Source organism: Coccinella septempunctata, chromosome 5 (assembly GCF_907165205.1).
Source record: "Coccinella septempunctata chromosome 5, icCocSept1.1, whole genome shotgun sequence".
Lineage (NCBI taxonomy): Eukaryota > Metazoa > Arthropoda > Insecta > Coleoptera > Coccinellidae > Coccinella > Coccinella septempunctata.
Window position 1 is genome coordinate 7663599 of NC_058193.1, and position 26981 is coordinate 7690579.

Genomic DNA, 26981 nt, shown 5'->3' on the forward strand with positions numbered 1-26981 from the left:
CAAAACATTTATTCTCAGGGCTTTGCTGGACTGCGGCAGTCAATCATCTTTTATTAGCTATAAGGCTCAACAAAATTTAGGTATCTACAAAATAAAAAAATATCATCAATATATTTCTGGTTTGGGAAATATGCTACTAAATGTCAATGAACATTGCAACATAAATATACAATCGCTTCACAACAACTTTAATATGAACATAAATTGCTTTATTCTACCTAAAATTACTGATAATGTGCCCCATTGTACTTTGCGTATCGAGAATCTAGGAGTCCCTAGCTCTTTGCACCTAGCCGATCCAGGGTTTCATCAACCTTCAGTAATAGATTTACTGTTAGGTGCTGATATCTTTTGGGATCTGCTTAAGCCAAATAGGCTTATCCTGGGACATCAAGGTCCTATATTACAGGAAACCTACCTGGGTTGGATAGTAGCTGGCCCCATGAGGGGGAATACTCACGATAAAGACAAAAATACTAAAATATATTGCCACTTCTCAAAGGAAATAAGTAAACAATTAGCAAAATTTTGGGAACTGGAGGAAATTCCTAGAGATAATAAAAATCTCAAAAACAACTACTGCGAGAACTTATTCAGTCGAACTACTCATCGTGAACATGATGGTAGATTTTGTGTTCGAATACCACTAAAAGAGAGCTCATCAGTTCTAGGTGATTCATATAAAATTGCCGAAAAAAGGTTAATGCAATTGGAAGAAAAATTTAAGCGCAAACCTGTTTTCAAAGAGGAGTATCGTAAATTTATTAGAGAATATGAACAATTGGGACACATGACTGAAATTCCTAAACCTATATTTGGTTGCTACCTTCCACATCATGCAGTATTGAAGGAAACTAGTGAAACAACAAAACTACGAGTTGTTTTTGATGCTTCTGCAAAAACCTCTACGGGTATATCGTTGAACGATATACAATATATCGGACCAGTAGTACAAAACGACTTGTTCTCAATTTTACTGAGGTATAGACAGCACAAGTTTGTGGTGTCAGCTGATGTGGAAAAAATGTACCGTCAGATCCTCGTTGAGCCCGAGCAACGAATACTACAATTAATTTTGTGGCACGATGATCCGACCCAGACCATTAGGGTATTTCGTTTGAATACAGTAACCTATGGTACTGCATCAGCACCATTTTTGAGTACGAGATGTCTTCACCAACTTGGATTGGATTGTAGTGATGAAGTAGTCTCAAAATGTATAAAGGACGATTTTTACATCGATGATTTACTTTCTGGTACTGATGACCCAGCTGAGTTGATCCATATAGTTCAATCAATCACTGAAATTTTAAGATCGGCTGGTCTTCCGTTACGAAGGTGGCGTACAAACTGCCCATCTATCTTTCAATTCCAGTCAAATATCTCTACACCTAAGGACTTAGATGTTTCTTCACCATCCAGTGTCTTGGGATTGAAATGGGATCCATTGAATGACATTCTGCAATTTTCAGTTGAAAACATCAACTTAAACAAAAATGTAACTAAACGTACTATTTTGTCCAATTCTGCTAAACTCTTTGATCCATTGGGTTTGCTAAGCCCTTGTACTATCGTGCCGAAGATAATACTACAAAAATTATGGCAATCCAAACTGGGATGGGACGACCCAGTAGATGATAAATTAGAATCAGAGTGGCGGAATTTTACAATTAATTTGAACACAGTATCAAAGGTCGGAATTGGTAGACATATACTCATCAATCAGCCCGTTATTATAGAATTACATTCATTCTCAGATGCTTCACAGGCAGCATATGCTGCAGCTATTTACCTCAGGTCGATAGATAGCTCAGGCAACATTTTCGTCAAATTAGTCTGCGCCAAAACCAGAGTCGCTCCAGTAAAACCTACGACAATACCACGCCTTGAGCTGTGCGGGGCATTACTGTCAGCACGACTGAGCTCAAAGGTTGCGAAATCACTCCGTTGTGATATAACTTCTTCCTATCATTGGACTGATTCAACGATTGTTTTAGGTTGGTTGTCCTCTGAAGCTTGTAACTTGCAACCCTTTGTCGCCAACCGTGTCAGTGAAGTACAAGAATTGACTGCATCTGGTACCTGGAGGCATGTGCCAGGCGATAAAAATCCAGCGGATATGGCCTCTAGAGGTGTAAATCCTAAGTGTATGCAGTCAGCTACACTTTGGTGGGAAGGTCCACCATTTTTATTTGAGGATCCTTGTAGCTGGCCTCAAACAATGAACACAAAAAATATTCTCGATTTACCCGAGAAGAAAACTACTGCTAAATGTTTACACGCTACGACTACACTCAATTCTACTATTCATGTTAACTCTTTGATAAACTTCGATAAATATTCAAGATTTTCAACTTTACAGAGGTCTGTAGCCTACGTTTTACGTTTCATCTCAAATTCGCGCAATAAAGTCGATAAATTTTCAAGTTCATTGTCCACTGTTGAGTTACATTCTTCACTCCAATTGTTGATAAAACTGCACCAGAGAGATTGCTTCTTAAATGAAATCAGAATTTTAAGTAATAAGCAGAACTTACCCTCTTATTCTCGTATGTTGTCGCTCAGTCCGTTCCTTGATGAGAATGGCATACTTCGTGTTGGTGGCCGCATACAGAAGTCGAAGGTTAGCTATGATAGAAAACATCCTGCTTTGTTAGATATAAATCATAACTTCACAAAATTGCTATTTTCCTATCATCACATCAAACTTATGCATTGTGGACCTCAGCTTTTGTTGAGTGATTTAAGAAATGAATTTTGGCCTTTAAGAGGTAGAATCTTAGCTAGAAGCACCATAAATAATTGCAAGATATGTAGAATAATGAAAGCTAAATGTTTAAATCCACTAATGGGCAACTTACCTGCTTCTAGAGTCATCCCAAGTTCTCCATTTCAGGTTAGCGGTGTCGATTTTGGCGGTCCATTTTACATCACAGACCGAAAGGGTCGCGGTTGCAAAATAACAAAATGTTATTTATGTCTATTTGTATGTTTTGCCACTAAGGCTTTACATTTAGAGGTAGCAAGCGACCTTACGTCTGATGTTTTCATTTTATGCTTGCGACGGTTTATATCTCGAAGAGGAAAGCCTCTTCAATTGTTATGTGATAATGGCACAAATTTTGTCGGCGCGGGCAACGAAATCGCGAGATTCTTAAAAACAAATAACGAAGAAATCTCAGGTTTTGCAGCAAATGAGGGCATTAATTTCAAGTTTTCACCAGCATACTTCCCTCACTTCGGTGGGCTTTGGGAAGCGGGCATTAAATCCGCCAAATACCATATCACTAGAATCTTAGGAGACAAACATTTGACATTTGAAGAACTAACAACATTATTTACGCAAATTGAAGCAATCCTTAATTCCAGACCATTGACCCCACTTTCTTCTGATCCTACAGACCTTAATCCTTTAACTCCAGCACATTTCCTCATAGGCAGGCCACTCACTTCATTGCCAGTAGAAAATCTCTTACAAGCAAATCCTAACAGGCTCAGCAGATTTCAGAACCTCGAGAGCATGCGTCAACATTTTTGGCATCGTTGGAAGAATGAATATCTCAGCGAATTACAACAAAGGTCCAAATGGCGCATCAAGCAAGAAGGGCTAAAGGAAGGCGATCTGGTTGTCATCAAGGAAGCCAACGTTCCTCCTTTGAAATGGCGTATGGCCCGAGTTTCGAAATTGTTTCCCGGATCGGATGGAGTTTCAAGAGTGGCTGAGCTTTACACATCCAAGGGTATCATCCGAAGAGCTGTGCACAATCTTTGCTCCCTGCCGGTACCACCAACAGCGGAAGTTCCTCGAAGTCCAAAGGGATTCGAGGGGGGGGAAGATGTTTAGTTTGTGACACCCTGTGCGCGGTTTGTACATTGCATGTGAACGCCTTTATATTATAAACATGTGTAATATGACTTCTGTGCGGAAGATAACGCATATTGAATTAATTGCGCTGTACGACATCGAATGTAACACATTAGATTAAGCCAAGAGATTGTAATTACGAATATATATTTTAAAACCAAGATATTTTCAATTATCTGTATATCCAACGGCGCAAACACAAATTATTTTGTGAATTCTACATTCAATGTGGAATTTTAATGTATCTCATTCAATATTTCTTGTTAATGTGTTTTTCTGTAATTCGGAGTTAACACTGTTGGAAATAGAACAACTTATTGTTGTGCAATGAATCACGTTACTTTTAAGGTGTTTCACCATCAAACGTGTTCCGTTGCATAATTTTGGCTGGTTAAGATTTCTCAACATAATGACAACTCATCCAACCTTCAGCTGTAAATTGTGTGGTGGCAAACCTGGTTAATCCAATGAGTTCAAAAACTCAGTAGGATAATTTGTAGTTTCATTCCCGTTTGTTGCAATATCTATATATAATATATTCACTTTGAATTATCGAATTTCACTGATTAATATCTTTGTTCTTTGCCGCGAGAATGGCTCGTTCCCTCAACCAATTCAGGTTTTTGTGGTTGGCAATTATATTTGAAAATACTTTGCTTATTAGCTCATCCTTGGTTGATACAAAAAGTGCCGAAATTTGGAGGAAATGAAATCAAACATGTTGATTGATCGACCGGAACACCTCCATATATCCAGCAATTGTTCACAGAAAATTCTGGCAGATGGATCACTCAACAATGCAAATCGCAGTTGATTGTAGCTTTGCACATAGGCCCGGGTGTCCACTGGAAGCGTATTCGAGCGGCTCTCGCGAAACGAGCGTTTGTAGCCGCTACAAAACAGGCGGCGCGGCGCTACAGAGGTGTAGGCGGCTTCGTGCGTTCAATTCAGTGTTGGAGCCGAAGGATCGTTCTCCATCCAGTATTGTTTGTTGCAATGTTGTGATGGCTGCAATTTTTATAGCCAAAATCAAATCGAGAATTCAACCATCTCTACTGTCAACCGAAGAATGGACCTTATATATTTCCCAAGTACTACTGAATGAATCGAATTTTATTTTTACTGACAATGCGATGAAAACAACGAGAAAAGATTCTTCCAATAAGTATTCAATTGTTTGAACGACTCATCCTAACTAAAAAACTAAACTATTCTAGGTTTCCTCCTCAGCCAATTTTTTGGTGGCCAAAATGCATGTTTTCGTTTTTTTTTCGATTTTATCTCCCCTGGAAAATTGAATATGAACAAAGCTACATTTTTTTTATTATAGATCACTAAATTACGGCGGCGTTCCTCAACCCGTTTCCATATTAGAGTATATCATAGTTGAGCCAAATATCAGAGGTATTGTCGTTGACTGTCCATGACCACGAAATAGTCTATGACGTTTTAAATTCGAAATACGTGGTGGGCGTTTTAAAACGAAACAGACGAGACAACCACCTTAAATGTTGAAGAAAGTAATTACCAATAATAATTATTTCGTTGTCTAATGTTGACAATTAATGGTTACCATCGTAATCACAGAATGAATTAGTCAAATAATTGATGATTTCACATAGCATGGTTAGCGGAATGACTGGTACTGTACGAAATTCAAAATTGAATATCTCGAAAACAAATGCATTGAATGAGAAAAAAATTAATACGCTGAATTCAGGATAAAAAGAACTTTCAAATGAGGTATCACTCACCCTTTCTTTCCTATTCAAAATTTAGGGGTTGGTGTTCTAACACTAAGGGTTGAAGCGATATAGTTGTGAATTTGACCTTAAAAGTTGTCCCCCTCGAAACAAAAATCGACGTGTCCGAGCATTTTTTCGAAATAAATTTATTCTGCCCGTTATCTCGTCTGTTTCGTTTTAAAAAGCCCACCCAGTATTAACGAAAAACTTGTATTTGTGTAATGAACGCGTGTTCTCTATCGATGTGAAATTTAATGTTTTACAACTTTTTTATACGTTTAACACTTCTCTCATGTATAAGCTGCTTTCAAAGATTTTTCCGAGAAATCAATATGAAATATAACATTTCACAATGTTTCTGGAAATTGTCCCAACTTTGGGATCCATTAGTGAGGAAAAGTACACACTTGATCTCATTCGACGTAGAGTTCAGTGCTCTATAGCTTTTCTCCCAAGTAATTAGTCGATATCCGTATTTCTTGAGGACATATGATTGAAAAACTACAAAAAACCCCATTTCTTGACCGCCAAAAGTTATGCTCAATTCCTTTGAAGGAAAAAACTCAAGATGATTCAATTCGGTCACTGATGAAGCCATTAAAACAATAGAAATCTTTTATAGGCACAAAATCCTTATTGAATCTCAATTTAACCGAACTGAAATGAATGAGCTCAACGGGCGTGCACGCGCTACACTCGCTACAGATCCCATTTCAGGCGGATCGCGCGTACGAGCTCGTAGCCGCTTGACTACGCCCGCTCGAAGTCGCCTGCAGTGGACAACGCTGTATTGAAATACGCTACTTGGGATCTGTAGCGGCTTGCCGTACGTTCACTCTCGTTTCGCGTGAGCGCGTAGCCGCTCGAATACGCTTCGAGTGGACACCCAGGCTAGAGCTACAAAGTTGATGATTTTAGGCAAGCATTTATTTCATCGGCAGCCGTCGATTTTAGAATGACCGGTAATGTTTGTCGGAAGTCACCAGACAATAGAATCAATGCGCCCCCAGAACATCTTGAATCATTGCGCAAGTCTTTCATGGACCGATTGAGTTCTTCCAATGCTCGTTTGTGGGCCATTGTGCATTCATCCCAGATAATTATTTTACTTGCAGTCAGAACTTTTGCCACTGCTGAGTGCTTTGCAATATTGCATGTTGGGTACTCAACTATCTGCAGGTTTAACGGCAACAAACGCAGAATGAGCTGTTCTGCATTCCTCTAGCAACGTGGCTGCTATCCTAGAAGAAGAGACTGCTACTGCAATTTCTGATTTTGCACAAATAGGAGCTAAAATTATTGGGATTAGTAAAGTTTTACCAGTTCCACCGGCGGCATCAAGGAAAAATAGGCCCCCATTCCCTTCTTCAATTGTCTTCATTCAATAGTGGTACATTTGTTTGTACTAAGTGGTTTGAGGCATCTCGATCATACTCTCGTTCACGTTCCAATTCTCTATTGAAAACGTCCTTATTTCCACGAAGAGGCGATGGCATTCCTAACTTAACCAACAAACTGCCAGACATGAAATAACACAGGTCTTCGATCAAAATCAAAGCCTGGTTATGGATTTCCGCATTCATCTCTAGATTAGGATTGACTGATGTGACACGAATGCGATGTAATATGTCTTCGATTCGATGGAAAGCATGCCGTAATAATGATGGCAAATAATGTGCGAATATGGCTTGCAGATGCAGAAACAATTGCTTCAGCGATTGTTATATCCCAGTGAGTATCGCTTTCAAGCAGATTGAGCTCTTGACATGCAGCACGAAATGTTCTAAACACAATACCATCGACAGTTCGAAGAGACTCGAAAGATATCGGCCCAGGAATGTTCACCAGTAATAATCGCAAGTAGAAACATTCGTCATTTTTCGGATGATCTGTGTAAATGCGACTGAAAGCATCAGTTGAACGCACATCTGGATGGTTGGGCACCACATTACCTTGTCTTCGACGTTGAAATTTCTTTGAAGAAGCATTTCAAGTATAGTAGCATGGCATCTCAGAGTACAGTAAAGTTCCTGCAAATAGATCACTTTGGCATATGGAAAAATAACTGGTCAATGTTTTCGCTGGAGGTGTTTCAGCTCGTTGAGCCATATTTGTAGAATTGAAATACACCCTTCGTCCATTGTTGGTTGATGACTTTCTTTCAGATCTTGAGACATTTCTGTCGTCCACAAGGCTGCACGGTGCAACCTATTTCCTGGGTGACTTTAATGTGGACATTTTGGATGAGTTGAGTTCTGCTAGTCTCAAGTATCTTGAGTTGCTTAGTGGCTATGGTTTTCGATCGCTTATTAACTCACCTACCAGGGAAACTGAGAGCACCTCATCTTGTATCGATCACGTTTTTGTTGGCAGTTCTGGAGCGGGCGCGGTAATAAAACCTTTAATTCTGAAGACCCACATTACTGATCATTATATGACTCTTGTTACTCACGCATTATCCAGTCCGGGTTACTGTAATTCTCAAACGAAATTCAGGAAGTGTATTGACTACGAGAAATTGAAAAATGACCTCATACATATATCCTGGGGTGAGTTTTATGACACCGTGGATGTTGCAAGGAGGGCTGAAATATTTGTAGAAACCATTATTTGTTGTCTTGGCGCATCAACTACATTGAAGGCTATTAAAACACATAAGAGAAAGCAGCCCTGGATGACGGATGGTTTGATCAGGTCTATACGCACTCGAGATAAATTGTTTCAGAGGTTTCTCAAAACGAAGTCCAATGAGGCCAGGGATATTTATAAAGCATATAGAAATAAACTAAATACTCTTTTAAGAAAGGCGAAATTTTCGTATTATAGGCAGCAGATAAGTGACGCGAGGGGCGATAGTGGGAGAACATGGGATGTGCTCAATGGAGTGTTTGGTGGTGGTGGCTCATCTAGATCAATTCCGGATAGGATTGTGATTGATGATAACGAGATTGTTGAAGACAGGGAGATAGCGGATGTGATGAACCAATACTTCACGAGTATTAGTGAATCATTGGCTAATGATATTCCTGAGGTGCCGAACGATCCTGAGTTCGACTTTGAGTCTGGACGGTTCGGAGGTTCGTTTCATCTAGAGCCGACAGATACATCTGAAATGATGAGACTGATTGGATCCTTGGGGGACCGCAAAGCACCTGGCCATGATATGATCAGTAACACTCTGATGAAAATAATCGCACCGTATATAGTGGATCCCCTTGTTGACCTCGTCAACTCCTGTTTATTGGAGGGTTTTGTCCCCCCTCATTTCAAGATTTCATTGATAACCCCAATCCATAAAGGAGGCGATAGAGGTGACCCAGGTAATTATAGACCGATTTCGATGATTTCTGTGCTCGCAAAGTTATTTGAAAAAGTGCTTTGCTCGAGGTTGGTAAGGTACCTGGATAGGTTAGAAATTCTCTCCGAGTTGCAGTTCGGCTTTAGGCAGGGAAGATCAACTGTAGATGCACTGAATGTCGTCATGGAGAATATATATGGTGCCGTTGATAGTGGTAAAAAGATCCTCTGTGTGTTTGTTGACCTGAAGAAGGCATTTGACACTGTTTGCCACAGGAAACTGCTGGACAAGCTTCAACAAGTGGGAATAAGGGGCGTGGCACTCAAGTTGTTCGAAAGCTATTTGTCGGGTAGGGTACAGCAGACGAAGATAAATAATGCTGTGAGTGGTAAGGCAGTGGTTAAGTGGGGTGTACCCCAGGGTACAGTCCTCGGCCCAATACTCTTCCTCATATATATTATATAAATGATCTACTCAATCTTAATATCAAAGCCAAGATAATTTCATTTGCTGATGACACATGTCTTGTTTTTGAAAACACCTCATGGGAGGAGGTCAAAAACATGGCCATAGGGGAATTAAAAAAAGTGAAGAAGTGGTTCGATCTAAATATGCTCTCTGTGAATATGAGGAAGACACACTTCCTGCCCATTTCCTTGGCCGATAACCTGTTACCTGATTACGACTACCTTTATTTCGGCGAGGACAAGATAAATCGTGTAAAGTTCACAAAATATCTGGGAGTATATGTTGACTGTCACCTCAGGTGGGATATCCACAGTTTGGAGTTGCACAAGAAATTAAGAAGAATTTTATATAAAATCCGCATCGCAAGGGAAATCTTGCCATGGGATCTGCGGTATACTGTGTACTACGCCCTTGTGCAGTCGGTCCTGCAGTACGGAATTAGTGCATGGGGTGGTCTCGTAGGAAAATATTAACTCATTATTGAGAGAGCGCAGAAGCGGTTACTGAAGGTTCTCTTCGAGAAGCCTGTTCTGTATCCAACCGAGAAATTGTTCGGGGAGCTGAAGATCCTTGATCCCAGACAACTTTATGTGAAGACTTTGATAGTTTCTATTCCGAAATTTACACATAGGCTTGACTTCGCGGATTCAATTCATAGAACGCGGCAGGCAGAGAATATGGTAGTTAGGGGTCTCAGGGTTGCTAAGGAGAAAACAAGATCGTCGCTTCTCTACAGGTTGTCCCAATTTTATAATATTATACCAGCACATCTTAAGTCACCGCAGAGTATTCACTCCCTTAAAAAGCACACAAATACCTGGTTAGTTTTGAAAGACAGGCAATTCATGAGTTGTTTTAAGTTTTCAAGAGTTGATTTGCGCTTGGTCCCCCAGCTCAGTACTTGTAATTTAGTGTTGGACGATCCGTATTTTGGTTTTTGCGGGAGAGGAATGCATTATTGAATTTTTGTTGATTCTCTGGGCGAGCTCAAACACGAGCTCTTAAATGAGCTTTCTTGAGCTCGCGGTGAGAATATATCATGATTTTGTATTGTCGAATTTGCAGAGAAATTATTATGATGTAATATGATGTAATGTTGTCAATATATTATTATTATTTTCCAGATGAACTGCCAGGTGTACAACAGTCGGATTACGTTCGTGTATCGGAAATGAAAATATCCGCCATATTGCCTCATTGCAGCTGACATATCGACCAATTTGATACGGCGTAATCTCTTCATTGGTATTGGGATTATGTACGCCAAAAAACGTCATATCACTGCCTTTTGTGACATATTTACAGATATATTTGATTGACTTCACTGACTCGCAGTACTCCACATTGCAATAGGCCTTGAATGTTTTGGAAAGAAGTGGTGAATGTGGAACAATCCAAGTATTATCGACTATAACATCATTTCCATCAACTCTTTTAATGGTGGTTCTGCCTTTATCTTCAGGTGATCGACGGCGATACAATTTATAATCATCGTTACTTGTGGTAGAGTCCATAGTGAAATCTTGTGGATAACGTGACAGAGGATGACTGGAGAGATCAGAATTGCGAAGAAACACCTTCAATTCGGCCGACATTTCGACATATTCAATGTCTTCATCAGTGCACTGTAATTAGGTAAAATCTCATGCAGTATTACACAAATACAGTAGAAAATATATATGTGATCGTTACAATAAGATAGAATAAATAACACTTACAATTTGTATTGGTTTCTTCTAAATCAACAGTAAAAACAACATCCGACAACAATACACAAAATGGAAATCTTCGCAAGGAAAGAAAAACAACATGTGATGGATTGACCATTGAAAGGAAAACAAACTGGCGTTCTTCAATCGGATGCGTGCATGCTAGAGATGTTTGATCTACTGTGGTCATGGTTTTCTCTTAATATATTATAGTAGCCTTGGTTGAAATTTTGAATATAGCTTCTAAAATTTACAGTTTCCTCTGTCATTATGTGAAACATTTCGTGAAGGAGTATTTTATATAGATGTGGTTGTCGATCTATAATTGACGTATTTGCAAAATCGAACTTGTGGTTTTCGTGTGGTTGCAGTGCTCAGCTAAGGCAGTTTTGGCATTGGTTATAGGTTCGATGACAGATCTTATGTGTTCATCCAATCTCTTCTTTAGGTATTTGCTTGTTTGTCCGATGTATGATTTATTACACTGCAGGCAGGGGATCTTATATATGATGTCAGACATCATTGTTGGAGGAGTTTTGTCCTTGAGTTTTGAGAAGAAGAGTTTCCCTCGACCCTCGACGGGCTCCAGCATTTCGGTCGGTGCAAGAGGGGGCAGGGAAGGGAACGGGAGCTGCTCCGGTGCTTCACGCCCCAATCAAAAAGAACGCGTCGGTGCTCGAGCGAGATGCACCGGAGCTGCCCCGGAGCTGCTCAAACGGTCGAAAAGAAAGCATAATTTATGTCAAATATTAATACACTGTCGGTGAATACTTTTCCGACAGATTGTAAATGTTCAATCATTATATAATATTATGACTTGTCCTATGCATGTATAATGTCTTACAGGATGAATAGAGTTATTATTATTATTATTATTGAACTGGAAAAACTGTTTGGTATTTTTGCGATCTGGTGAATTTAACCTGTGCATTCCGGTGCTATTCGAACTTCGGGAAATTTTCGGACTTATACAAAACGACTTGCGATTGTGTTCGGTATTTCGCGAATATTTTCGGACTTTAGTTGGACTGATTGAAATTTTTTGGTGATCGTTAGAACTTTTTTTTTGTGATACATCGGGACCCACTTCGAACTTAAGTGAGTAGGTTGACTAACGATTAACTGACCGGGTCGGACTTAGAACTTAAACGGATTGTGAAAGACATACCGGGTATGATATATTAGTGCGTTCTGAATTCAACACTAACTTGTTGAATATAATATGTCGAACATGGATGTGAACCGGTTACTTAATGATGAACTCGCCTACGAATTACAACTCATGGGACAATCGATACCGGGCACTGCGATGACTAAACGGAGTCAGCTACGACAAGAGCTCCAGTCTAATGAACCTCTACAGCCCTTAACATCATTGAATCCTGCCTCGGAGATTGATATTTGTCAAAATAAACACACCGATTGGAGGAGTCCCTTCAGAAGTTCAGAACAATTATGATAATGCGGCCAACAAGTTTTCGCGACTTTCCACTAGATTAATACACATTCAAGGAAGGCTGGACTTTATTGTCACTGCAGACAAAACACAGTTACAATTATTTATTTATTTATTTCAACAGAACAAGGGTTGAGGTTGGTTAAACCTATAAACCCAAAAAATACAAAATATCTTCTGAAATAAACAATTGATTCGTTGATAGAAAACCTAAAGCAAAACAAGAATGAGTACTGGTTATCGTGTAGAGCGCCAATTGTCCAGCCTGTTCTTGAAAGCGTTCACCGAGGGAGCCGCCACAACAGTTCTCGGAAGCTGATTCCACATGGTGAACACTCTGTTGGAGAGAACCATCTGTCTTGTTGAGGACTTGAATGCTTCCTTCTGCAGTTCGAAGCTATGGCCTCGCAGGCTATTCGTATTCAGCCGATACATCCCCTTCACCTCCTCCCCAAAATGACCATTCATAGTGCGGTACGTGAAAATTAGATCACCCCTGCCTCGACGTTCGGCAAAACTAGGACCAAAAACGCGAAGGCGATAATCATATGATGGGCGAGGGTACGTGTATGGTAGGCGCATGGTCCAACGCTGGATGAACTTCAAAATATTTTCATCGAACCTAGTCGATGGCCACCACACCTGTCCAGCATACTCCATAATGGGACGTATGTAGGTTTTTTACAGCAACCCTCACGTTGAAACACTGCTCCTTCCAAAAGTTTTCCTCAGCAGGAATTGAACAAATGAAGGCGACTACAGACCAGGAGTTGAAAGCACTAGAGGAGCTGCGTAGTTGCAGTAGTTATGGACAGCCACAGATACCCAGCTGGGATCAGAGGTCTCTTTTAGATGTGGAGATGCTCAGTTCATCTGGGTTGTCGCCGATCCAACCGGAGAGGACTTCAAGGGTGGAGACATCACTGATCGATTTGGGAGATGATGTCGATCCTCCTGTTGCAGTCAATGTCTCACGTACTGGTACACCTGTAAGGAATCCAACATAAGAACAGGTCATGAATGAGGCAAGGCAGACATGTGGAGCATTACTGCGACAGTTGCCGGCGATACCTGTCACACAGTCACAGGACTGTAGGACGACAACACTTGAATGACCGACACCGAGTAGATGGCTTAATTCTACACGAAGGGTGTCCTTCCCGCACTTACCTGCACCTTGGGGTGAATTCTGACCAGACAGTTACCACAGCATCTGCCAGATCAGAACCGGAGTCCCGATTAACAATACCAACCGTCCATGTACACAAGTGGAACATTTCCTTTGATGGCACTGGTAGCGTAACCGGATTTCTCGAAGAAGTGGAGAGGCTGACTGAATTCCGTAAAGGGTGCCTGGAAGAGGTTTTTGAATCAGTTTATGAATAACTACGAAAGGATGCTAGGAATTGGTTCATTCCCAGGAGGATATGTTCAAATACTGGGAGGATTTCAGCAACCCACTGAAAGAAGCATTTCTGCCAGTCAACTACGTGGAGAATTTGTTGGAGGAGATAAAAAGGCGAACACAGGGAAAAGTTGCTCGTATATGTTACCCGGATGCAGAACTTATTCCAGAAACTAACCTATGCAAAACCATCCGAGGTGAAACAGATCCGCTTCATCCGATAGAGGTTGATCCCGCCCTTACAGCAAGTAAGGCATTTTGGATTATTGCTCTAGTTTAATTGTAGGTTCGAAGAACCCGAAGAAATGACCTGGATACTTGCATACCTATTCTATTTTTATTCATTTCGGATTATTTCATAAATAATATCTGTTGCAATATTGCTGACTAGATACGGTCACCTATGTGTTACAGTGTTACTCGTGGAGATTATCAATAAATTCATTAAGAACATCAGTATAATACGCATCTCCATTCTCATAATCCTAAAACCCATTACATGGCGGTCCTGCAGGCCGGATGTCATAGAAAATATAAACCTCAACTGTCATATATCAAGTAATATTCCACCGGTAGAACTGTCTGTCAGTTATGAGTTTTTTAAAGAAGAAACATGTGAAGAAGTGATTCGAAGGACACCACCCAAGAGGTAAAAAGAAAATGGGGCGGTAAATTCGAACTTTATTGTGCAAGAGAGTGAGTACAATATCTCAGGACATGAAAACTGTGCTATATCTCATTTTGGTTTTATTGCTGCTCAATATGTTGTTCCAACTCTGAATGGCACATAAGAAAACTATGATGATGAGAGTGAGACGAGAGGCTGCCGCATCGATGTCATCAATATCAGCAGCGATTAGAACAATCCGCGGGTGACAGTGAAGCGCTGTAACTACATTCACGAAAAAGATGAGCAAATTGAAGAACATGTATATTCTCTTTTGTGTTCCACCATCAGAACAATGATATTTGAAGTTTATGTATTTATATATCGAATGAAAAATCTCGTGGGCTCCTAATGAATTGTGTTTATTTTTAAATTCGAGCAAGCTCAGCAAAAAAAAAATGTGTTTGATAACCTTACACAAATAATAAAAATAAAAAAGCAGTCAAAAGAGAAGGAGAAAAAGGATGTTCCAAAAAGCCAATCTTCTAAAATCGAATTGCGAGATAATTTGGTAGCTCTTTTCAACCAATACACAAAGACCGTAGCTGCTTCTTGGCAAAATTTTGATAATTCAGATAGGCAAACAGTAAAAAATAATTTTCACTATATTCGAGACAAGGTTGTCAGATCTTTTCAAAATATAGGTATCAAATACCAAGTTCCAGTTTCTTGCATTGATCAAAACATTAGTATTAGAAGAGTCCCAAGACGAAGAAAGCGAAAAAATCATGGCAATGAATACAGTCGCATTTTTCAATTTAGGTAGTAAAATTATTCCAAACCAGTATGACAGAAATTTTAACATTCAAAGATCATTTTTAGATTCCTTAGAACTTCGTAAGGCCAATAGTGTAGATCATCCTGGTAATGCAGTATCCTTTGTAAAGACGAGAAATACGGGAAAGGCGCGTACTTTAATTTCAGATGGAGATAATCTTGATGTCATTGTAAGAAAATTAAAAAGTTTGCATTAAAGCCCAAAGTTCTCATCTATTATTATCGTCCAAACTTAGAACAAAATCATAAGAAAAATTCTAGTTTTGCAACTGAAGTTGAACAGTTGGCACAAAAATTACAAAATGCTTATACTAATGAGGGCGTTCCTAATGGGGTGTAAGGGGAATGGATGCGTTTTATAGCCTCTCCTCTCAAATGCCAACCCCACCTACTCGCGGTGCACCATGTTCTTAGGAACGAGGCTCTGGCGATCGTGAGCGGTATAAATTTGTTTCCCACAATTACCTAGCCTAAACATTGGCTTGAGCAGGAAATGGCTCTCTGCGTTGCTTGAGTTACGTTTTAGACCTTGTCGTCTCAGGATACCTGTGCCACAAGATAATCTATTCGGAACCGCAACCAAAGTTGCACTGACAGCGTTACCAGTGCAGCTTTCAAACACCTTCTAATGCAGCTCCTACAAAAAGATGGATCATTCGCACAGGACAAAATTTGTATCCGGAGGTAAAATACCCTCCCATTCGGATCTCCGGGGGAGGGTGCCTGAGCGAGTGAATCATCGTACAACCACCAATGAAAAACACATAGCTTTTGCAGCATGGAACGTCAGAACCTTGCTAGACAACCCCAAGGCCGACCGACCAGAGAGGCGTACTGCCCTAATCGATAAGGAACTGCAACTAACATCCATTGCAATAGTTGCCTTAAGCGAGACACGCTTTTCAGACAAAGGTAGCTTGGTAGAACAAGCGTATACTTTTTTCTGGAAAGGCTTGCCGGAAGGCAAAATTAGACAACATGGCGTAGGCTTTGCCATTAGAAACGACCTGGCCGACAAACTACCCGAAAAACCAGTTGGCATCTCAGAACGTTTAATGACCTTACGCTTTCCTGCAGCGACTAACACGTTTGTGAACATCATTGCAGTATACGCACCCAACTTGAACTCCTCTGACCACTTAAAGGACACATTCCATGAAACACTCGTTGATACATTGATACAAGTAAAATTCCAAAACGGGAACGAATTATTCTCCTTGGAGACTCCAACGACAGAGTGGGTAGATGTCAAGACTCAGAACTGTGACCCGGAATTATAGGGAAACACGGCACAGACAGCTGGCTCTTTGTGGATAACACAATCTGTGTATAACGAACACCTATTTTATTACGAGACCCAATTCAAGGGGGACCTGCCCACGTACCACAAGCTCACGACAAGCGCACGACTCGACAATAATCCCGTTTTTCCCCTTTTTTCCTGCCTTATCTTTGAGTCGAATAGTTGAAAATTTGTACCAAAGAAGATCAGTATTCTCTGTATGAACATCTTGTTAGCACGAAAATTCTCGGGAGTAATTAGATTGCCGACAACGCCTCATCGAATTCGACATCGATAAGTTGTCGATAGTTTGCCGATCGATCGTGGCATCCCCAGACTAGTTCACCGACATCGAAACTCATATTGCACCTTTTTTGGAGGCAAAACACGAAGCGATGAAAACGGCAATTAACAGGCCTGGCGATGTTGCAGCCCAAAAGAGTCTTATAAACATAAAACGCGAGTTCCGTCAAGAAATAAGAAAAATCAAGGATAGATGGTGGAAAGAAAAAGCTAGGGAAATACAAGCTTACGCCGATAACCATGACTATAGGCGTTTTTTCGAAGCTATTAAAACTGTTTATGGTCCAAGCAGAAAAGCTAACTTTCCTATAAGAGATGCTCATGGAGCTATTCTAACTGATGATAGAAAAATTCTCGAAAGATGGAAGGAGCATTACTCGCAGGTCTTGAATCAGAATAACGACTCAGATTCATCCATTTTAGATGGATATATGCTCCCCGCATATAGTCCGATGACATCGCTTGATGACGAAATCGCAGTTTCGGAAATCTTAGATGCGATAAAAAATATAAAAATTGGTAAGTAACCAGGTCTGGACGGCGTTCCAGAGGAGATATTCAAAGCCCTGGATGAAAACATTGTCAATAGTCTTCCAGCACTATTCCACAAGATCTGGAAACAAGGAGATGTGCCACAAGACTTCAGAGACGCTTTAGTTATCAACCTCTATGAGAACAAAGGTCAAATTGCAACAATTACAGGGGCATATAGTTGCTTAGCGTGGCCGGCAAAATTCTCTCGAAGATTATGGCTAATCGTCTGATTCAACTCTTAGAAAGCTTCTACCTGAATCCCAGTGCGGCTTTCGAACAAATCGAAGTACGGCGGATCTAATTTTCACACTGCGACAGCTGCAAGAGAAGGCCCGTGAACAACAATCAAGTATCTATACAGTCTACATCGATTTGAGTAAGGCCGTCGACTCGGTGAATCAGAAAGCACTATGAAAAATCATGGGACGCCTTGGACTACCCGAAATTTTTTTAGCAGTGTGTAAAAGCCTTCATACTAACAACACCGCTAGAATACAGCATAATGGCTCTACAACCGACCATTTCTTAAGCAACTCTGGAATATAACAAGGCTGCGTGTTATCGCCTTTACTGTTCAATGTTTTCGCCATAGCTGTCTCGATAATTGCTGACATGAGTATGCCCGTAAGAGGTGTTGGAATTAGATTCAGATTCGATGGAGGCCTATTTAACCTGAAGCGCCTCAGAGCAAACACCCGTTCAAAGTTTATCACGGAACTTCAATATGCGGATGACTGCGCGCTTATCGCTAGCAGCCCAGAGGATCTACAGATAATGCTGGACACATATAAACTTATATACGAAGCTTTAGGCCTTCGACTCAATATCGACAAAACCAAAATCCTGGTAAGTCCGCCAGAAAGCCTTCAAACACATATCAGCATGGAGAATGAAACTCTAGAACGGGTCGAGCAGTTCAAATACTTGGAAAGCTTCATAAATACTAGGGCAAGCCTAGACACGGAAATACACAACCGTATCAATTCGGCATCACGGGCATTCTGGAAGCTAAAGGTCAGAGTGTTTCAAAATCACGACCTCAATCTGAAGACCAAGACAGCTGTTTACAAAGCAGTCGTCCTCCCAACGCTTCTTTACGGAAGCGAAAGCTGGACGCCCTACAGGCGACATATCAAACAGCTTGAACAAACGCAACAACATTGTAACCTAAGACAAATAATGCATATCAGATGGTTCCACAATGTTTCGAATGAAGAAAGAAGTCTTGCAACGCGCGAGTTGTACAACAATTGAGACTCAAATAACGAGGACCCGACTCAGATGGAGCGGCCACATTCTGAGGATGCAGAACACAAGTCTCCCCAAAATAGCTCTATATGGCGAATTGACAGAGGAAGCCCGGAAACCAGGAGGCCAGCATAAGGGGTTTAAGAATACACTACATCAATCCCTAAAATCAGTTAATGCCAATCATAACTGGGAACAACTAGCGTTAGACAGGTCACAGTGGAGGCCTATGGTGCACAGTTATAATGGAGACTCGAGAAGAATACAGCGGCGGTCAGATCTAGTTGGTGACTATCCATACCCGGAGTGTGGAAGGATCTGTAGGTCACGGTTGGGTCTTTTCAGTCACAGGAGGGCACACAGTCGCAATTAGCCCCAAGAAATTATAAGTCTGTTCTTTTTTTGTATTTTTGTAGATTTATTCCCGGCAACGGGATACAGCAATGATGATGATGGCTGAAAAATACGCAGTCCAAACAAACTACTGCACGAGCAGTGAGTCAAAATGCGAATACGGAAAGAGCTCGCTCAGTGGTTGAAGCTAGAAATTTCAGTACAATACAGGAAATCATGACAAAATTTGTGAACATCAGCGGTCAGTCATCATCTTCAAACAATCTATTCTATAAATAATAATTCGCGAAATAGACTCTCATTCAATAATAATAGGCGTGGTTCAGGTAGGAATTTTCAAAGTTCTCAACGTGGGTTTAGAAATTTCCAACACAACTCAGTTTTACCAAAATCAGTCCAATAGGGGTAGAAATTATGGTAGACCTAATTATAGAGGTTACGGACAAACCAATATCAGATTTCTGGAGATGCCGGACCAGGAAAACCAATCGGACCCCCAACCTGTTCGATTGGAGGTAACCAACGAATGCATATTTACCAATTAGATTTATCACTTTCGAATTTCGTGGTCATTGAAACGGAAACAAATAGAGGAGAGATAACTATGTTAGTGGATACGGGAGCTGTGTTTCTATATTAAAAACAGACAAATTTTTTCGCATCATTCAATCAATAATTCCAAAATAATAGATATCAAAGGCGTCACTGAAGGCTAACCAAGTCATTGGGATTTATCAATAACGATATTTGTGTAATAATGCACCCCGTATCTTGATCAGTGGAAGAGCGGCTTTCCACTGGTCATGGGGTGATTATTTTAAGATGTTAAATACACAAATCGAAGGCCCTCGAAAGGGGAAAAAATGGGGATCCGGCCCGTCGCACGAAGGACAGGTCTTGAAGTTGATATTTTTTTTTTCTGGGGAGAAGTTTAAATGAAACTCATGAAAACTTTAACAAATGAATCTACTGACAAAATAAAATTAGAACTCTACAAATACGTACTCGGTCGAAGACGACCAACAAAAAAATCTTCAATTTCTTAAACCTATGCAAATGAGCGCAAAACAATAAAACATATTTTTCGTAACCAAAATCTTGGGTTAAAATGCAACTTCCCAACTTAGCGCGCAATATTAATCAATACTTAATCAATGAATTTTAGAGGAGCTTCAAGACTCTGGACGAATAAAAAAAATTGGAACTTTCTACCTTTTTCTTCGACTACTGTTTGTCTGACGCTGCCGATGAAGAACTTTTCGACACCAGACTTTACCCGCACCAATCGGCGAATTCTTTACACTTAACCGAACTTCCCGCACTTTTCAGTCGCAAACGTTTGTCGCTTTGAGTTTCCCTAACCAAAATTTCAACACAATTTTATATCTAGTCTTACTACAAATCGAAATAAGCGATCACTCCTCGACTACTTCTTTACTAATTCCCGATATTCCGTTCCTACTTCAACAAAACCAACAACAAACAAAGGACTGGACTTTTCTTTATACGCAACTTTTCAAAATTTATGAGCCGACCGAGTCTCCGATTCTATTCCGTGATCTACCTCTAGTTTTCCTCTTACTTCGTGCCAACCTAATTATTCTAAGTCCCTATACTCTTTCCTTACTGACTGACTCTACAAAAGACTTATAACCTCTCTACTATTCCGTACCGACTCGAAAGGGTATATTTTTCGATATTTTTCAGATCACGTCCCCGGACCGACTGACTAACTTTTTCCGAGGTACCTTTTCCCCGGTCTTTCTCTCCCACCCTATGGGTGGTACCAAAACGTCCCAAAATCGAAATCATTGGACGATCATTCTTGCTGAGTTGAAAAATCAGCGTTCCCAAGCTCGGCGGTTACAAGAAAATTTCGGCTACTTCGCATTCTGAGAACTGTTTTCCTCTCAGGGTCTCCAAACTGATAAATCTTTCTTAATCTTCATGACTAACCATTTTCACATGTTCCGAAGTCCCTATCACCGGATATTGGAATCAATTACATAGGCCGCCGATCGCCGGTTGCTCTCTGAAAACGTAGGGTATCAATATCTGCCGATTTTCTGACTGAGCGACACTAACTCTTTCAACTCTTATTGAACTGGTTATTATTTAAATTCCCACGACTTAATACCGTCTGATCTCAAGCGCCTCAAAGTATCGTATTTCCAACTAAAAATCGCCTCTGCAGCACGGCTGCGACAATGTATGAAGGTTCCAGCGATACTAAATCAAGTGAAACCTGTCGTGTTAACACTGTTTATACGAGTCTCTGACAAGTTTGTGTATTTCACCGGAAACTTCCAGTTTAATTAAAAGAATTTTACATCATCAGAAAGCTAAAAAATAGGACGTTCGAGAAATAATTTTTCAAAATCCAACAAGTTCGGGCGTTTGCGACTGAACGTGAAGATAACCACCTACAATTGGACGGTGTAACAAAAAGTTGATATCTTATCACCAAGCATACAATAGTCTGGGTCCCATCCTTAAAGTCCGACTACCCGCACACACCAAGATGACGAACTCCTGCTCAGTCTGCAAGGACAACTTTATTGTCAACACGAAACTCATCCTGTGCAGTCTCTGTGGTGCAGAAGAACATCTTCAATGCGCCAGAATGAAAGATAATCTTTTTAAGGCCATAACTGAATCGAAAAATTTGAAATTCTTCTGCGACATCTGCTTAACTAAAGTAGAGTCGAAACTTCAAGAATCCGATCCAAATACGGATATTGAAGCAGAAGACAGCCAAGATCAGGTTAACGAAAATAAATCCATAACTGAAGCAATAGAAAAATCTTTTATCCAACTGAAAAATGAAATCATATCCCTGAAGGAATCTAATATCGAATTGATTCGATTTATGTCATTCGATGAATTTGTTGAAGCCAGAGGAAATAGGACGAAACCTAAGAGAGTGGCTCAGGGATTCGCCGAGGAAGAAACAAGGGGCATACAACGAGATAAGGAAGGAGAAAGTTTTTCTAAAAATAAAAACCATAGAGAAAACCCCAGAAAACAGGATTACGCGGAAACTGCAAAAAAGAGAGGATTATTAAGCGACAAGATAACAGTGCAATTGAACAACCAAGTAAGAAAAGATGAGGACGGCAAGGAAGTAGTCTATCAAAGTAAGAAAAAGAGAGAAGAAGCGCTCGACGGTAGGGGTAGACCAAGTAGTCATTTACAACCAGCACCAAAAGGTAGAAACTGGATTTGGTTGGGAGGTCTTCAAGCAGACACAACAGTTGAAAATATCAAAGCATATGCCGAAGAAAAATGGCCCACTAAAGATATGCTATGTTTTGATTTGAAATCGAAGAGCCCAAAGAAGTCATTCAAATTCGGAAGCAGTGATCTCTCTTTAGAGGAACTTTTACATCCCGAGTCATGGCCTATCGGAATAAGAATTCGGCTCTTTCGAAACGAGTACTGATTACAAAGATGGATACGCAGTAAGACTAACACAATTTTCAACTAATGCTCACAAGAAACCCTTAACTTGCTATTATCAAAATGTAAGGCGTACTAAGTTAAGCGAATTTGCTATGGCAGTTACTATCACTGATTTCGACGTAATTTTGTTAACTGAAACGTGGCTGTCTTCCGATTTTCAAAATGCTGAATTAGGTTTAAAAAATTATTCAATCTATCGAAAAGATAGAGATTCATACACCAATACCAAAAAAATAGGGGGAGGTGTTTTAATTGCAGTAAAAAATAAGTTTGATTCGCATATAATCCAAACAGATCTCAATATTGAAGCTACGTTTGTTTATACCAAGATATACTCAGAGAAATATATAATAACAAATGTATATTTACCACCTAATTCAAATGATATTTTATTTGAAAACTATACAAATGAACTCGAGACAATAGTAGACAATTATAATGAAGTAAACCGGATATGCTGTGGTGACTTTAATTCACCGGGCGAATGTTGGAACGATGTGATAAATGATCCCCCATGTGTTATGTCAAGACAACAATTCATTATAAGTAATACAATGGCAATGCTTAACGTCAACCAGATCAATAAAATAAAAAATGTAAACAACACTCTATTAGATTTAATATTTTTGTATCTTACGAAGACGTCCAAGTATTTAGGGCGGATGAGGAGTTGGTAAGATGCGACCCTCACCATCCTGCATTATGCTTCGATATTATGCCAGATAAGAGTAGGACAAAACAAAATGCTGTATACTTCAGAGATTTCAGGGCGGCAAATTTCAATGATATTTCGACAAGCTTAGCTGGAACCGACTGGAATTTGATAATTAACAATGAAATAGAACCAAGTATCAGTGTCTTCTATAATGTCACCAATCAAATTATAAACGAGTTTGTTCCTAAAAGAGTGAAAACAGGAGGTAACTTTCCAAATTGGTTTTCTGATGATCTGAAGAAATTAATTTCGAGCAAAAAAGCAGCTCATAAAAGATTCAAACAATCCCGTAAAGATGATGACTATAACCATTTCGCCACAATTAGAGATAAATGTAGAATTGAAAGCCAAGCGTGTTATAACGACTATATATCAACGGTAGAAGAATCTATTTATGAAAATCCTAAATACTTTTGGCTTTTGGAAATTCATTAACGATCTCAAACAAAATAAAGATGCAACCAACACAATGTACTTAGACGACAGAGTTTCCAGTAACCCTAGGGAAATAGCAAACATGTTCAAAAGTAATTTTTCGAAAGTTTTCAAGCAAAGTGTTCCTAGAGACGTAAATATCGAATACCGACATTCTGTTGACGCGTATAATTGCTCTTTCGATGTGGGGGAGGTATTGAACGGACTACAATCACTAAACGACAGGAATGATGAACCACCTGATGGTATCCTCTCGGTATTTCTGAAACGTTGTAGTGTCAGTTTGGCATCTCCCTTATGTAAACTGTTCAATCTCTCAATGAGATCGGGCATATTCCCAGATCAATGGAAACAAAATTATATAATACCAGTTTTCAAATCGGGTAATAAAAAGGAAATAAAAAATTATAGGCCGATATGCAAATCTTCATATATTCCTAAATTGTTTGATAGCTTAGTAGCCAATAAAATCTCACCTTCTTTCAAGAATATATTACTAGATGAGCAACATGGCTTCACACCAAAGAGATCAGTAACGACGAACTTATTAACGTATATGGATATAGTATTAGAATCTATGAAAACAGGGAAGCAAGTTCATTCAATATATACAGACTTCAAAAAAGCTTACGATTCTGTGGCTCAGTGGTTACTTATTGCCAAACTAAAGGCACTAGGAATTGGCCCACCGCTTATAAACTGGATAGAAAATCGTATTTGTGGAATTAGTTTGAGGGTTTTCTACGATGGCGTCTTATCCGAAGAATTTATGATGGAATCCGGTATACTTCAGGGATCGCCCTTGTCATCACTTTTGTTCTTGATATTTATCAACGACATAGGAGAGGCAATTAGATTCAGTTTGTTCCTACTTTTCGCAGACGATCTCAAAATTTTTAGGCAAATATCATCAATTAATGATTGTGAACTCCTTCAGTTCGATCTTGATGGAATTATGAGTTGGTGCTCAAAAAATGAAATGGACTTTAACATTTAAAAATGTCTAGTAATGAGGTTTGGAAGACAAAGATCACAATATATATTCGAATATCATCTAAATCACCAAATATTGAAAGACGTAAGCATTGTTAGGGACTTAGGTGTTTATTTCGATCAAAAACTGAATTTTATAGCACACATACAGTATACAACTAATAGGGCTTACAAGATGCTGGGTTTCATCAAGAGATCGATGAGACATTTTAATAACATAGAGGCAATGAAAACAGTATATTGTGCAAATGTTAGAAGTATATTGGAGTATGCATCCGTAGTATGGTCCCCATCATATAACTGCCATAAACAAAGTATTGAACGAGTTCAAAGAAAATTTTGTGGGTAACTTTCAAGTTGAGACTACCGTTGACATCTGAAAATTATAATCAGGAACAGATCGGTCTTAAAGCATTAGAATTGAGAAGAAAAAACTTCGACATTATGCTTATTTTCAAACTGATTAATAACTTCACCGATTGTAAGTAAGAATAGGTCTTAATTGCAGACCTGCCCATTTGAGATCTAGAGAAGTGTTTCACATAAGCTTCACACCAACTAACTATAGTCTTAACAGCCCTTTAACCAGATCACAACGGCTAGCGAATAATTGCCAGTTCGACATCTTCTCAACTACAATATTTGCTCTGAAAAGACACTTTGAGTCGCAAGTTTTAAATTATTAGGAACAAGCTCGTTTGAATATAAGCTCATTTATGTTATAAACCTTTTTCACTTTTCTCATATTACATGTTTAGTACATCCTACCAAAATGAATATTGCTTCAGTTTGTGTTTTTTTTTTATATTATGGTGTTTGTTGTATATATGGGTGCATGTGTACCTGTATGTATATATGTATATGTATGGTATTATCTTTATGTAAAATGGCATAGCCGTGTGATTAAATAAATAAATAAATACCTCGTTTCAATTATCCCAAATTAATTCGAATTTCTTATTCCGATTCATTACATTTGGCTATAAAGGCTATCGGACATAATTTTCACGTTGTAAGCGATGATTTTCCAATTCCAAGAGATGGAATATTAGGTAGGGAGTTTCTCATAAAATATAACTAATTTGGATTACGGTCGGTGGACCATGAACCTCAGGCATAATTATAAAAACATCGTCATGCCTATTCTGAGCGGAGTTGAGGATGATCAAATTCACATACCACCCCGATGGGAGATACCATCTCACAAAAATATTTCATAAAGTGTATTAGTATTGAGTAAAGAACCTTTTCCTGGAGTTTTTTTTTGCTAGATGAAGACCATAGCGACAGGCATGAAAAGCTAATAAGTCAATTGAATAAGGAAATGCCCGACTATGCTGAGTCAGAGGTTTTCAGTTTATGTAAAGAATATTGATATATTTTTGCCTTGAAAGATGATTTTTTGACAGTCAATAATTTTTACAAACAAAAATTGAAATTGTCGGATTCGAAACGGGTATACACGAAAAACTATGGGCTACCAATAGCTCAAAAAAAATAAATTAGATATTATGTCCAGAATATGCTTAAACATAACATAATGGAGCCTTCAGTGTCAAAGTACAATAACACTATTTTATTGGTTGGCAAAAGACAGGTAGGGCAAAATGGTTTTCTGCTAATGATTTATTTTCAGGATTCCATCAAATTTTTCGATGAAGAGTCCAGCGACATGACTTCTTTCAGTACAGAATCAGCTTCTTACTCGGTAGCCCTTTGGTTTATCCGTCAGTCCCAATAGTTTGGGTGATGTCAATAGCTTTTGCAGGAGTTACTCCGGAGAAAGCATTTCTCTATATGGACGACCTAAAATAGTGATAGGATGCTCTGAAAACCACCATTTGATGAACTTGAAAGAAGTTTTCAAAACTTGTCGAAAATTTTATTTGAAATTGAATCCAGAGAAATGCAATTTTTTCAGAAACGAAGTAACTTTTTTAGGTCACAATATTACTGACAAAGGAACAACAAATGCAGAGGAAGTTAAGAGATTTGTAGCCTTTGGCAATTATTGTAGGAGATTCATTCCCCATTTCGCCGAAATAATTCAACCATTAAATCAGTTAACAAGAAATGGTTATCAATTTATCTGGTCCATCTCATGTCAAGATTCTTTTGTATAATTGAAAGAAGCTCTGATCAGCCCACAAATATTGAAATACCCGGATTTTTCGAAACAGTTCATTTTGACAACAGATAGTTCCGATTTAGCATGTGGAGCTGTCCTTTCTCAAAGTTTTGATGGACAAGAGGTTCTCTTTCTTA

General features: G+C 39.3%; 2 protein-coding genes across 2 annotated transcripts in view; one reads left to right on the plus strand and one right to left on the minus strand.

Moving 5' to 3' along the window:
- The window catches only part of LOC123314419 (rho-related BTB domain-containing protein 2), a 226144-nt gene that overhangs the window by 160727 nt on the left and 38436 nt on the right, over positions 1 to 26981 (minus strand). The window lies entirely within an intron of this gene.
- LOC123313958 lies at positions 704 to 3844 on the plus strand. The gene has a single exon (XM_044899069.1). The coding sequence runs from the start codon at positions 704 to 706 to the stop codon at positions 3842 to 3844; it is 3141 nt and encodes a 1046-aa protein (XP_044755004.1).

Excerpts from the sequence above, each read along its gene's own strand:
- LOC123313958 (XM_044899069.1), top strand. The coding sequence starts at position 704 with ATGCAATTGGAAGAAAAATTTAAGCGCAAACCTGTTTTCAAAGAGGAG.